Source organism: Geotrypetes seraphini, chromosome 1 (assembly GCF_902459505.1).
Source record: "Geotrypetes seraphini chromosome 1, aGeoSer1.1, whole genome shotgun sequence".
Lineage (NCBI taxonomy): Eukaryota > Metazoa > Chordata > Amphibia > Gymnophiona > Dermophiidae > Geotrypetes > Geotrypetes seraphini.
In genome coordinates, this window is record NC_047084.1 from 480783100 (window position 1) to 480797878 (window position 14779).

At 41.5% G+C, this 14779-nt stretch overlaps 1 protein-coding gene across 1 annotated transcript in view; it reads right to left on the reverse strand.

The window, feature by feature from the left end:
• Positions 1–14779, reverse strand: part of AK3 (adenylate kinase 3) — a 44150-nt gene that overhangs the window by 27552 nt on the left and 1819 nt on the right. Inside the window, exon 2 of the mRNA XM_033925570.1 lies at positions 85–204. Within this exon, the coding sequence (XP_033781461.1) occupies positions 85–204 (120 nt within the window). The remainder of the gene's footprint in view (positions 1–84; positions 205–14779) is intronic.

Consider the following 14779-nt stretch of genomic DNA (forward strand, 5'->3'; position numbering starts at 1 on the left):
TGCTAATTATTTGGTTGTTTTCACCAAGCACAATGATCTCCACAGCTCGGAGTATGTTCTACATCTAAAATTTAATTGCCTTACCATCCAGCAGCCAATGCCTTTGATCCATGTTGTTCAGCTCACGCAGGATCAGCTGCATCATGACATCATCTGGAACCAGCTGACCTTGGTCAATGAAGGATTTGGCGACCAGGCCAATTTCTGGGAAAGCAGATAACCCAGCAATCATTAATGGCATGCTCACATAATACACAGGAGAATTTTTGTTTCTAGGTACAAAAGAAAAAAGGAGATAGGACGGAGGATGATCACTGCCTTAAAATCTACAATTTGGTAAGATGACATATTGCACTAAACTGTAACACTACTGATAGCCATATGGCCTGGTGCTCTGATCCTGCTATAGACCTGTGTGAGAAAAACGGTCTGAGAGGTAAGGGATGCAGCTGAATTATTATTTCACAAACTTATTTAGAATTCTGGAATTAAATGAATCCCCAGAATCCACATCAGAAAAATCGTAACAAACCAGTTAAGAAAAAGCACAAGAGGATTTTCAAAATCTTTTCATTTCTAAAAGAAACTAAAAACACAGTAAGAAACAAGGGATGGGAAAGAATCAGAGGGAAGGGAAAAATCAGCATAGAGCGGTCCCCTATTCAGCTGGCTGAAATTGTTTGGAAGAACATGACCACATATGTCACTTCAACAAGATACAAACTAACCAACACATCCCACTGCATGACAGTGCACATTCCAAACTAAAAGGTGATCATGTGATAAATTTAAATTAAAAAAAATAATCCCAAAACTATGGGCTTCTTTTACTAAGGTGCGCTAGTATTTTTAGCACACGCGAAAGATTAGCACGCGCAAACCACGCGCTAAATGACATAAACTAACGCAAGCTCTACGGAGGTGTTAGCGTTTAGCACGCGCGGCATTGTAGCGTGCGCTAAAACCGCTAGTGCACCTTAATAAAAGGAGCCCTATGTCAAGAGGACTCCAGTGTGGTGGATGAAGCAAAAGAAGGGATGGTTAAAACATGAAGGGAACATGGTGGAGCAAATAGAAGATTCCTAAACTGTTTGTCAAATTATTACGATACTGGAAGTTCCATTATCGTTGTCATATGATATAATATCACAGGTCATAGTCCTGATGGGCCGCCGCGGGAGCGGACCGCTGGGCACGATGGACCTCTGGTCTGACCCAGTGGAGGCAACTTCTTATGTTCTTAATATTGTTTGGAACTATATTATTCCACAAGAAAACAAATCAATGCAAATCAGAATAAATTGCTACTCATCATGACAGGAGTAACCATGCAGCTGATAATGAAAAATTGGAAAAGTTGGGATAACAAATTATAGTTTCTGGTGGGAATCATTATGCCAGATTTATAAGTTTGAAAACATTAACTCTTTACAGAGGGGACACCATAGCAAATTCAAGGAAATTTGGGGCCCGTTAACAAAGTATTGTAAGATATAATTGTGAACTATGAACAATATTTCCCTTTGATTCGTGAAAGATTGTTATACACATCCAGGAGGGGCAGGGGGAGGGTTAGGGCGGGAGGGGGGTTTAAATAGCTTTAAATTATTTGTTGGAATAAAGTGCAGTATGTTATATTACTTGATTGTTCAACTGTTTGCACTATGTACTTGATTTCAAAAACGAATAAAGAATTTAAAATAATAGTTTTCTTTCTTTGTAGTGTCCACTTTGTTAAAAATTCTAGGTGGATTTTTTTTTCCTGTTGCATGTATCACTTCTGCTTTACTAATAATTTGGAGTTTATTTAAATTTTAAAAAAAGTTTTATCCTGGGAGCCATTCTGGAATACTATGACTTCATTGGCGAGGAGTCGTATTTTGAATTAATGACTGGCTTTCCCCCTTTTGGGGTTTTACCATGGCTTTTAGTGTTACGCTAATATTTCTTTGCATAGGAGTTTTGTTTTCTGGTCCTGGGACTCCCGAAGGGAGTGGGAAGGGGAAGGGGGGGAGGGTATTCTGAGTTTGGTTTGAACTTCGTATATTGGCAACAGTTTGGTTTGAACTTTGCATATTGCAAAACTTTGAGTCTTGTATGATTTCAGTGTCTACTGTATTGGTGTGGAGGGGCATAATTGAAAGGGACGTCTAAGTCAGTTTTCGTCTAAGTCGCAAGTCGTCCAAAGTAAAACAGCCTAGGACACATTTTCGAAAAATACATCCAAAATATTTTTAGTTTTGAAAATCGTCTAACTATACGTCCTATCGATCTGATCGTCCAAGTCGCTAAAATGTCCATCTGTATACCACATTTTCGTCCAACTTTTCGTCCAAGTCCAAAATGCCTAGAACAAGCCATGTTGGACATGGGAGGGGTATGCAAAGTAATGGACTGAACACCCAGACATGCCACCTAAATAGTGGAGTACCTTACAGGGCACTGCTGTGAACTTCACAAAAAGGGTGCCATGTGTTCTCCTCACTACAGCTCGCTTATAGGTCATGTAAGCCCCCTAAACCACCTCCAGAATCCCCTAGACCCACTTATCTACCACCCCAATAGCCCTTATGTCTGCAGGAACCACTTATATGCCAGTATAAAAGGGTTTTGGGGGTGTATAGGGGAGTGCACATGTTTAAGTATCAAGGCAGTGATTACAGGGGCTTATGGGCATGGGTCCTCCTCTCTATAGGTCCCTAACCTCCTCCCCCCAAGACGACTTAAGCCGCCTCTGTGCTGGACGACTAGGCTTTCCTATGCCAGGCAGCCAGGTAATGATGGTCTGGAGGCTGCATTTTAAAGGTGTGCTTAATATTTTTATGGGGGTGGGGAGGTGGAGGGCGATGATCACTGGGGTAGTGTGTGGGGGTCTGTTTTATGTATTTGCAGTGCTTATCTGATGAGTTTAGGTGGTTTTTTTGTGACTTAGACCATGTTTTACATGGTCTAAGTCACAACGTCCAAGTTCCGTTGATCGTGGGCTGTATAACTTTCGGTTATACATGCTGAATGACTAAGTCTAAGCCGGCCCACGTCCCACCAAACTCCCACCCTCGACACTCCTCCCAAAACGCCCCGTTTAGCTTTGGTCGTTCAGAGGCACTATGTAGGCATAGGTCGTTTAGAAATACGTCCAAAACCCGTTTTTTATTATCGACACTTGGACGTATTTGGGAAATGTTGGTCCAAGTGCCGACTTAGGCCGGTTTTTGGACGTTTTTCTCTTTCGATTACGAGCCCTCAAAACAGAAGCAGAGATCATCAAATAAACTGCATCAGTTGCAAGTGTTAATTTTATACAGGGCATGTCTAGGTGTGGTACACTAAGCTTGATCCAACAGTGTGGGGCTCTTTTACTGTTGAGAGGAAAGAATGCAGTCAGCTTGCAGTGTGCCTTTGCATGGGTATTTTAGTCAATTACATTTAACCAGCCTGCAATGCCATTAGAGATTGTTAAATGATGCAACCAGAGTGAAAATGAGGGCTGAAGATCAAGTGAAGCTCAACAGATGACCCACGACTCATTCTCAGCACCAGCTTGAATTTTTCTACAGCAAAGGCAAAGGCTGCCTCGGGACTCCTTCTATTAGTAACATGGCTGATTCCTTAAGCCTAGCTACACACACACACACTTTCGCAACTCCTGCCATGACACGTTTGCCCGTTGCCACAGAAATTAATTTGTACCAGGAAACACAGAGCACTCTATTTTCAAAGTAGGTAGTCAGAATGCTTTTTGAAACACCTGCACCGAGGTGTTCATCGCCACAATACAGATAGCGACATTTGATGGCCCTATTAGGCCCCCCCCTTCAGAGAATATGTCCACAGATCTTTAAGGTATTTCTGTGACATGAGCTAGAGAATGACACAGAGACAAATTTCTCCCCATTCCCGCAGGAACTCAATTTCCCCCGTCCCGTAACCACAGGTTTTGTCGCTATCTCTGTCAGCTCTGCCTTAACCACACAAGCCTCAAATACTTTTGATTTTAAAGTGTTTGAGGCTTGTGCATACAAGGACAGAGATTGCAGGAATGGGATAAGGACAGGAAAAGAACTCGCGGGGACAGGATGGGAAAATTAGTTCTCGCAGGGACAGGGGAAAAATTTGTCCTCGTGCCAGTCTCTAAAATGAGCCATAAAAGCAGAGCTATGAAACTGAATTTTCTTTGTATGCTAAAATGATTAAATCTCTTGCAGCCTTACAGAAGACAGATTGCCCTTTGCCCTAGTGAAAGCTTAGTAAAAGCCTGAAAGTCTGCTTCTAAGTGAAATCCACATCCTGGACATCTGCAGGAAATTACAGGGGTGTGAAGTTAGTGCAGAGGGGGTATTAAGCAACATAAAAAGAACAAGGAACTGAGACACTGAGAAGGGCAATGTGCCCTTCAAGAGCATTAGGTTATACCATAGGGTTAATCAATCTAAGTGTCCACATGTTATGTGATCCACCAATGCTAACCTTTGTACACTTTCTTTGGGGGACAAGGGCCGACATTGCTGATTTTGATGATCAGGTCTGTACTTTCTGCAAGGTAGTGGATTTTTCTAATATGATTAATGTCATATGCAATTGACACATAAAGCATTACATACTTCAAAACCTAGTTACTTACAATCCATGACTATTTCCATACACTCCACATCCAACATCGAGATCTTTGCAGGACAATAGATTAGTCCTACTGCCTGTACATAGAACAAAGTGGGAATCAACACATAATGCTTTTTTTTTTCTTAGCAGCTAGTCATTAGAATTAACTTCTGAAAACTATCCGTACTGAACTTAAATCATAAAATGTTTAAAAAGCTGTTGAAGAAAACATACTTTTTTCAACAGGCATTTGTTATTGATTCCTTTCCGAATGAACATATTTATTACGATCAAACAATTTTTATTGATGCAAAAAACAAATAGGAGGTTGTCAGGCTCTGCTGCTTCGAGTATGGGAGGGAGAGAGTGAAACTGACCAAGAAAGAAGGGAAGAAGATGCTGGACCTACAAGGGGAGGAGGGGGGATGATAGAGTGAGGTGGGAAGGGAGACACAACTATTTTTACATTAACTTTCAAATAACCAGAAATTACAGTTATCTGGCATCCACCAATCCCCATAGGTGCTGGATAAGAGATTCTACTGTACTCTTTTCCCGTAAAATTAGAAACTCAAAACTAATTTCCTCCTTCACTACTAACTTCAACCTTAAAGTTCTTTAAAAAACAAAACAATGAACCTCCCCCCTTTGCACCCTGATAAGACCATTCACACTCATATCCCTCTGGACATAAGAACATAAGAATAGCCTTATTGGGTCAGACCAATGGTCCGTCAAACCCAGTAGCCCGTTCTCATGGTGGCCAATCCAGTCCCAGTCCAGTCCAAAACCCAAGGAGTAGCAATATTCCTTGCTACCGATATAGGGCAAGCAGTGGTTTCCCCCGTGTCTTTCTCTGAACTTGTCCAAACCTTTCTTAAAACCAGCTACGCTATCTGCTCTTACCACATCCTCTGGCAACACGTTCCAGAGCTTAACTATTCTCTAAGTGAAAAAAATTTCCTCCAAAGATTTTAAAAGTATTTTCCTGTAACTTCATCTAGTGTCCCCTAGTCTTTGTAATTTTTGACAAAGTGAAAAATCAATCCACTTGTACCCGTTCTACTCCACTCAGGATTTTGTAGACTTCAATCATATCTCCCATCAGCCGTCTGTTGTCCAAGCTGAAGAGCCCTAACCGTTTTAGTTTTTCCTCTCACAAAAGAAATTCCATCCCCTTTACCACCATTGTTTAGCACACATCCTATCAGAATTCTTCAGCCATGATTTTGTCACACACACACACAAAAAAAATCATATTTTTCACAGAATGTGCATTTAACAGCCCAATATGCACATATCTTGCATTCATCTCCCAATCGGATAAAACCTTAACCTTTGTTAAAACAAACCAATCTCTTCCTCTATCTTATTGACACCATTTCACTGATGAAAGTTGTCCATATTTACCCCTCTCCATCATAACTTCAATAGAGGCCATCATAAATAACAATCAAATAAGACCCTAATATGAGATCTCTCCCACAGTCCTTGGACTGGAAGAGCATCACCAGTGGGGTGCTACAGGGCTTGGTTCTTGGACCCGTGCTCTTTAACATTTTTATAAATGATCTGGACATAGGTACAACGAGCGAGGTGATTAAATTTGCGGATGATACAAAGTTATTCAGAGTAGTAAAGATGCAGGGGGATTGCGAAGATCTGCAACATGACATAATCAGGCTCGAGGAATGGGCATCGACATGGCAGATGAGGTTCAATGTGGATAAGTGTAAAATGATGCATGTCGGTAACAAAAATCTCATGCACGAATAAAGGATGTCCGGGGCGGTACTTGGAGAGACCTCCCAGGAAAGGGACTTGGGAGTTCTGATCGACAAGTCGATGAAGCCGTCCACACAATGTGCGGTGGCGGCAAAAAGGGCAAACAGAATGCTAGGAATGATAAAGAAGGGGATCACGAACAGATCAGAGAAGGTTATCATGCCGCTGTACCGGGCCATGGTACACCCTCACCTGGAGTATTGTGTCCAGCATTGGTCGCCATACATGAAGAAGGACACGGTACTACTCGAAAGGGTCCAGAGAAGAGTGACTAAGATGGTTAAGGGGCTGGAGGAGCTGCCGTACAGCAAAAGATTAGAGAAACTCGGCCTCTTCTCCCTCGAACAGAGGAGATTGAGAGGGGACATGATCGAAACATTCAAGGTACTGAAGGGGATAGACTTAGTAGATAAGGACAGGTTGTTCACACTCTTCAAGGTAGGGAGAGGCCACTCTCTAAAGTTGAAAGGGGTTAGATTCCGTACAAACGTAAGGAAGTTCTTCTTCACCCAGAGAGTGGTAGAAAGCTGGAATGCTCTTCCAGAGGCTGTTATAGGGGAAAACACCTCCAAGGATTCAAGACAAAGTTAGACAAGTTCCTGCTGAAAAAGAACGTGCGCTGGTAGGGCTAGTCTCAGTTAGGGTGCTGGTCTTTGACCAGAAGGCCGCCGCATGAGCGGACTGCTGGGCATGATAGACCACTGGTCTGACCCAGCAGCGGCAATTCTTATATTCTTATGTTTAAAGGAGCACCCTTTGTCATCTTGATGAAGGAGGCGCTCCTCTACCATTTGTCAACTCACGCCTCAAGTGATATCAACTGATGGGCAGGGCCAGCAATGCCCCAGGACAGAGGCGCTCATAGGATAATTGCTTCCCACAAAATGATTCTCAGAGTAGGTGGCAGGGCACATGATGTTCCAGCAGGACAGCAGTTAATTCTCTCTGCTCTCACTAAGCCAGTAACCGTTTTCTCTATACAAATAGTCTGGTGCCTCTCAGTGCACCTTCACAGGAACAGAACCACCTTCCTGAACTCATTCCAACAAGAACTGTGTCTAATTTTTCCACCAGGCCTTTAATTAATGAAATGGATTAACTGGTTATACCCATCCTAACCGAGATCAACTACGTGCTTATTATCTGTTCTTAACTCCTTAGTTTTACTCTTTTCTGTGCACATACATAAAGGACTTGATATTCAAAGGGAGTTACTTTTAAACCATTTTATTGATGATGCAAACAGTACAAGTAGAATACACGTGTAAAGGTATATTCTGCGTTACAATACAGTAGTAACTATCAAATACTAGGTGAAACAGCATCAACAAACTTTTTCTATGGTAATGAGCAACATCCCAACTAAGAATCCATCAAAGTGAAAATTCAACAATGTGAAATCTTTCCAGGTTTTAACTATTGACTGTAGTGCCACTCCAGATAGTATCAGGAACATTTTTTTTTTATTTGCTGACAGTAAGGTTATTGAAGATGACAATATTAAAATAGTCCATGCTAGATAATATATGTGGGGAGTGATTCTATAAAGTGACACTTATTTGGAGCTAATTTGTGATGGAATTCCTTATAGAATACCTGTGTAACAAATCAAAAATACACCTATATTTCAGGTAGGACAAAGCAGATATAAATGTTCACACCTACACTGTAAACAAAACATACATAAATCATCGGATTCTGTAATTTTCACGCTCTGGCCACCTCACCCTCACTCGGCCCAAATTCCACTAGTGACTTGTGCGGGTTTATTTATAAATGTACGCACAGCATACATGTTCAGAATTTTAAGAGCATGTGTAGGGGGCTTTTAAGTTAATATAACCTGCTGTCAAGAGTAAAGTCCCGGTGCATATGGTGCCAGCACACGTCTCAGAAAATTCCTCCCAAGCAAGTAGATTTCTGTATATTATATTATTCCTGTATTTTCTCATAGCATAATCTTTTGTTAACCGCATTGAAATTACGGCTATGCGGTCTAGAAATCTGCTATTATGTTATGTTATGTATCAGGAGGGAGTGGGCATCCCTCCTGATGATTTTGGTGGGACTTGTGAGGGGTCCCCTACTGCAGCCGCTCAGCTGATCGTGGCAGGGGAATTCCCTTGCCACAATCAGCTGATGGCAAAGGGATCAGGCACGATTCTCTAACTAGCACCTGTGACATGGACGCTGATTAAAGAATTGAGGTGGTTAAGCGGGGTTAGGCTTCTGGTGTGCGATTCTCAGCCGCTTCTTAGGCGGCAGCTGAGACTGGCGTCCTATACAGAATCTGCTCCTAAATATATTTATAAATCTATGCCTTGAAATAATCACAAACTGTATAGGATGCCGTCAGACTGCTGGTGAATGGATGCTCATGTTCCTTGTATCATGTGATACACAAGGCAGCCCTCCATCGTGAAAAAATAACAATAGTGATGACCATTTCAAATATTTTATATGGTCTACCCCTTCTCCAAACATTTCCCAACCAAAGTAGAAACATAGAAACATAGAAAAATGACGGCAGAAAAGGGCCAAAGCCCATCAAGTCTGCCCACTCCAGTGACCCTTCCCCCAACCTCCTGCCCTTACCTCATCAGAGATCCCACATGAATATCCCATTTATTTTTGAAATCTGCCACGCTGTTGGCCTCAATCACCTGCCGTGGGAGTTCATTCCAATGATCGACCACCCTCTCAGTGAAGAAATACTTTCTGGAGTCCCCATGAAATTTCCCTCCCCTGATTTTCAGCGGATGCTCTCTGGTGGACGAAGGTCCCATAAGACGAAAGATATCCTCTTCCACCTCGATACGACCCGTGATATATTTAAATGTCTCAATCATGTCTCCTCTCTCTCTTCGTTCTTCAAGTGAGTACAGCTGCAATTTATTCAGCCTTACTTCATACGGAAGATCCTTGAGCCCCGAGACCATCCTGGTGGCCATCCGCTGAACTGACTCAACTCTCAGCACATCTTTCTGGTAATGTGGTCTCCAGAATTGAACACAATATTCCAAATGAGGTCTCACCATGGACCTGTACAGTGGCATTATGACCTCTGGCATCCTGCTGATAAAACCTCTACGGATACAACCCATCATTTGCCTTGCCTTGGAGGAAGCCTTTTCCACTTGATTGGCAGTTTTCATGTCATCACTAATGATTACTAGTGGTAGCATGACAAAAAAAAAAAAAAAAGAAAGAGATCAAGTTCCTTTCTGTTCTTTATCCACCATCCACATCTATATTGATCCTCTGAAAGCAATTATGTAATTATAGGACACCTACCAACTACTCTCCCCCAGGAAGTCTCTACCTGTCTGTGCCATGAACAAAGTTTTGTTCATGCATTTCATCTCCTACTGGACTCAAAAAAGACCCTCAACAAGGGGAATTTCAACTTAAAATACACCTTAATTAACAATCAAAAATAGATCAAATAAGATCATAAAAATTGACGCTAAACATATAAAGATGATTGTTCTTAAATCTGTCCTGGGGGACCCCACCCCCCCCCCCCCCAGCCGGTCGTGTTTTCAAGATATCCCTAATGAAAATGCATGACGCAGATTTGCATGCTGGTCACCTCTAGTATATGCAAATCTACCTCATGCATATTCATTAGGGTATCTTGAAAACCCAACTGGCTGAAGGTCCCCCTGGGCAGGTTTAAGAACAACTGCTTTAAGAGGTTTCCAAAAAAAGAGAATGAGATTTGATCTAATACGGTGACAAGGAGATCCACAGTTTAGCACCCTGATATGCAAAAAGTAAATTCCAATAGTTTCTTCCTAGAGGCATTTTTCACAGACACTTCATAGTTCAAGATGAAGAGAGATTTTTAGGAAGATGTAAGGAATATACTAATTGATCAGAAGAAGTACCATAGATTGATTTAAAAAGCTAAATGTGTGACCCTGGGCAAAGCACTTAATCCCACCCCCCATTGCCTTAGGTACATTAGGTAGATTGTGAGCACTCCGGGACAGACAGGGAAAAATGCTTGAGTACCTGAATAAATTCATGTAAATCGTTCTGAGCTCTCCTGGGAGAACGGTATAGAAAAGTGAATGAACAAATAAATAAACAAACTAACAAGAATGTGTATTGTTCCTGACAACCTGATCTTGTGCTAGTCCAGGGGTGCCCACACGTTTTGGGCTTGTGAGCTACTTTTAAAATGACCAAGTCAAAATGATCTACCAACAATAAAATTTTTAACAAAGCACACAATACGCAGAGAAAATGTTAATTATCATTTATATTCCAGGTTTTTTTCTTTTTTTATATATAATTATTCATTTTGAAACTTTTTTTAAAATTCTTTATTCAGTTTAATATTTAAGTTTTTTATTGATTTTTTTTCATTTAACAACAAGTGTCATAAATTTTCATACAATTATCTTAACAATACACTTGATATTTCTATAATATATTTTATATATAACATTTCTTATCTTATTATTCTTATGGTTTTATATATCATATAATTGTAATTATTTTTCTTATAAAGTTATACAACATATATATTGTAATGATTTTATCAATTATTATTTAAATATGAACCTTTTCCCCCTCCCTTTATTACGTTATTTTCATGTAAGAATATCATCTATTATAATATTTTATTTATAATTTATGATAAAGAGAATAATTCCCTCCCCTTAACCCCTCCCCCCTCCTTTAACTATTTTCTTATCATTTCCTTGTGTGTCCAAGTTCTAGAATCTTCTTTATTCAGTTTAAAAACTAACAATAAGTGCAACATAATTAAAAACATTTTACACTTTAACAGCACTTAATATTCTATCAAATTATATTACATATCAATTATATATATCAACCCCCCCCCCCATTATACACCTAACAATTACTCTCAACCATAAAAAGATCAAAGTATCCCCCCCCCCCCCCCCCACCTTGGACGCGTATATTCAGAGGGAAAAAATAATAATCATGCCTTACAAAATTTTGTTAATGGCTCCCAAACATCCTTAAATTTTTTATAATGCCCCTGCTGTATGGCTATCATACACTCCATTTTAAAAAAATATGGCATAAAAAGAGTTCCACCAGAAGGTATAATTCAACCGGTCCCAATTTTTCCAGTTCTTCATAAGTTGTATGGCAACCCCTATTAAAATAGCGCATGCATGAATACATTACAGAATATATTAAAAAATAGCACTTACAACTTACAGCTTACAGTCCAATAGCAAGAGAATCCCACAGTCCCATAGCAATCCCTAGGTGTTCCGAGTAGCTGTTATTGGCAAAAGGGTGCACAAGCAGAAAAAAAAAGTGAGAACGAGAGGATAGTCCTTCCTTAGGCACACACAAACTTTACTGGAGAATCACATAGGATGGATTACAGCTCAGCTCGACATGGCCAGTGTTTTGACACATAAATAATGTGTCTTCATCAGGAGTCGTTATGAATCCTCTCAAAGGTGTGGGAATGATAGACAGTAGGCAGTAATCCACAAACTGAGCAATTCACCAGAGCAGCAAAAGGGTGTCATTTTCTCATCCATTCCTAGCACTCCTGTTCTTCAATACAGCTTTCTTCTGCTCCTTTGGGGTTTCCAGTTCCCTTTGGAACCAGAGCTGGGATCCGCCGCTGTGAGTCTTGTTTAAGATTTTCCAGGCAAGTTCCTCCTGTTTCACATCTTCTCACAACTCACCTAGCCCAGCCATAGCATATATGGTCTCTGTATGCCAGACATGCATGAAGACTCTTTTTGGGTCGCTGCCAACTACGGACTCTTATCTGCAACTGCTGCCTTGGCACACAAAGTCAAGGAGCAGAAACCAGACCCTGAAGTCAAACCCAGGTCCTCCATGCAGCAGCGGTGCCGTGCAGCACTACCACGGTCATTGTGTTAGCCCACAAACTGGATATTTTTATTCTTCCTGGTCAAACATATCGCAATATAACAGAAGATACATAAATAGTAAAAATGAATCATTAATACAGAGTTTACTTTTATAAAAATCCAGGGAACCTTTCCTTTCCTCATGCCTCACAGTCAAAGAGTTAATGTGTTAGTTATTGGTCTTTAAGCCTTAACAAGCCTCACATATTTGGTAGTATGATTAAACTCAGCCTGTTGAGAACGTGTTTGTGAATTGAGTAAATTCTGTACAAAATCTAGAGTTTATTCTATTTTATTCTTCATATGCCACCTTTCTGTGGTACAACCAAAGTGCTTTACATATTATATACAGGTAGTTTCAAGTTTATTATTATTTGATGAATCGCCTATACAAATGTTCTAAGCGATGAACAATTTTTTAAAAAAAACTTTTTAGAAGACAAACAGTTTTAAGACACAAGTAAAAAGTTAAAATACTTATAACACATTATAAATTTCTTCATACATGTAGCTTAAAGACAGACATGATATAGAAGGAAAAGGGGGGTAAAGTTACAATTGTCTCAGGTAGAAAAACATAAAGAGGAAAGAACACGGGGAAGGTTAAAAAAAAAAAAATTTTAAGTTCTGCATTTAATTAATAAAAGGTCTCGTAGTTTATTTGATAAAAGCATCGTTAAATAAAAAAGTTTTTAAAAAAGAGATAAGATCTTTTTCTTTTCTGATGTAAAGTGGCAATGCATTCCATGTTTATGGAGCTGTAACAGAAAACATGTCATTTTTAAGGAAGGGACAGTTAATAAGTCTTGTGATGATGATCATAGAGAACGAGGGGCATAATAAGGAATGAGCATTCTAGACATGAATTGTGGCTCATTGACAGCTAGAACGTTCTCTGTCCCTAATGGACTCACAATCTGAATTTTTGGCACTTCCTCTCCATGCTCAAAAGTAACATGACTTTCATAGGTCTTCTGCTGAAGGTCATACTACGCTCCCGACCTAGAATTATCTGGTAGTTTTGCAACAAGACCAGACTGGTTACTAAGTACTGGCCAATCGCCAGGAAGTTCAAAGACCATAATAAAAGCTGCAAGCAAGGAAAACTGACAGCAGCACCTGATACACTGGCAGTCACTGAAAGGCACTGAACTGAAGCCCTGTGCTCGCCTCCACACACTGAAATCCATACGTTTTATAGTACTAATAAACCCCACTTGGAAACCATATCACATGATACAAGGAACATGAGCATCCATTCACCAGCAGTCTGACGGCATCCTATACAGTTTGTGATTATTTCAAGGCATAGATTTATAAATATACTAGTTGTTTAGCCCGTTACATTAACGGGTGCTAGCAGCCCTTCTCCCTTACTTTTACCTCCTCCCTGTCCAGCAGCACCCCCACCCATTCCCTGCTCCCCCTATATAGCAGTAGCCCTTCTCCTTTTATCTCCCCCTGTTCAGCATCACCCCATTTCCAGCTCCCCATATCCAACAGTAGCTCTTCTCCTTTGCAGGAGCCCTTCTCCCTTCCTTTTTCCTCCCCCCTTTCCCCCCCCCATCTAGCAGCACCTCTTCCCTGCTTCCCCTATCCAGAAGTAGGCCTCCCTTCCTGTTACCTCCCCCCCCTGTCCAGAATCACCTCTTCCCTGCTCCTCCTGTACTGCAGCACCCCCTTACCTGCTCCCCCTCTCCAGTCCGGTGATCTCCAGCCATCAGGCGGGCTCCTGCAGGGAGTCTAGTTCCTGTCCGGTCCCCGCCAGGCGTGCGAGCCTGCTCCGCCCCCTCCCGACCTGCCAGGAGTATTTGAATTAGACCCGACGGTTCCTGTTGAGGGAAGCCGGTGAACTCCAGCCATCGGGCCGACATCCGCCTTGTTTTTTTTTTAGTTGAAAGACGCGGCGGTGGCTCCTCTCATGATCCCCGCCTGCGTCGGAAGTCCGACGCAGGCGGGGATCGTGAGAGTAGCCACCGCCGCATCTTTCAAAGAATCGTAAGTTGGGCATGCGCACTTCCTATGTGTCGCTACAGCTCACGGAAAAGCGGCACATACTTAGGAAGTGCGCATGCGCGGCTTACCATTTTATTATATTAGATTTAGGGGCAGATTTTGTATAGGACACCAGTTTCAGCCGCTGCCTAAGAAGCGGCTGAGAATTGCACACCAGTGTCCTCTACAGAATCATGTCTGCCCTAACGGACAGAAGCCTAACCCCACTTAACCACCTCAATGCTTTAATCAGCGTCCATGTCACAGGCGCCGGTTAGAGAATCGCGCCTGATCCCTTTGCCATCAGCTGATTGTGGCAAGGGAATTCCCCTGCCACGATCAGCTGAGCAGCTGCAGTAGGGGACCCCTCACAAGTCCCACCAAAATCATCAGGAGGGATGCCCACTCCCTCCTGATACATAACATAACATGATGGCAGATTTCTAGACCACATAGCCGTAATTTCAATGCGGTTCCTCAAATCTCAGGAGGCACACAGTTTGCAATACACTGTTCTA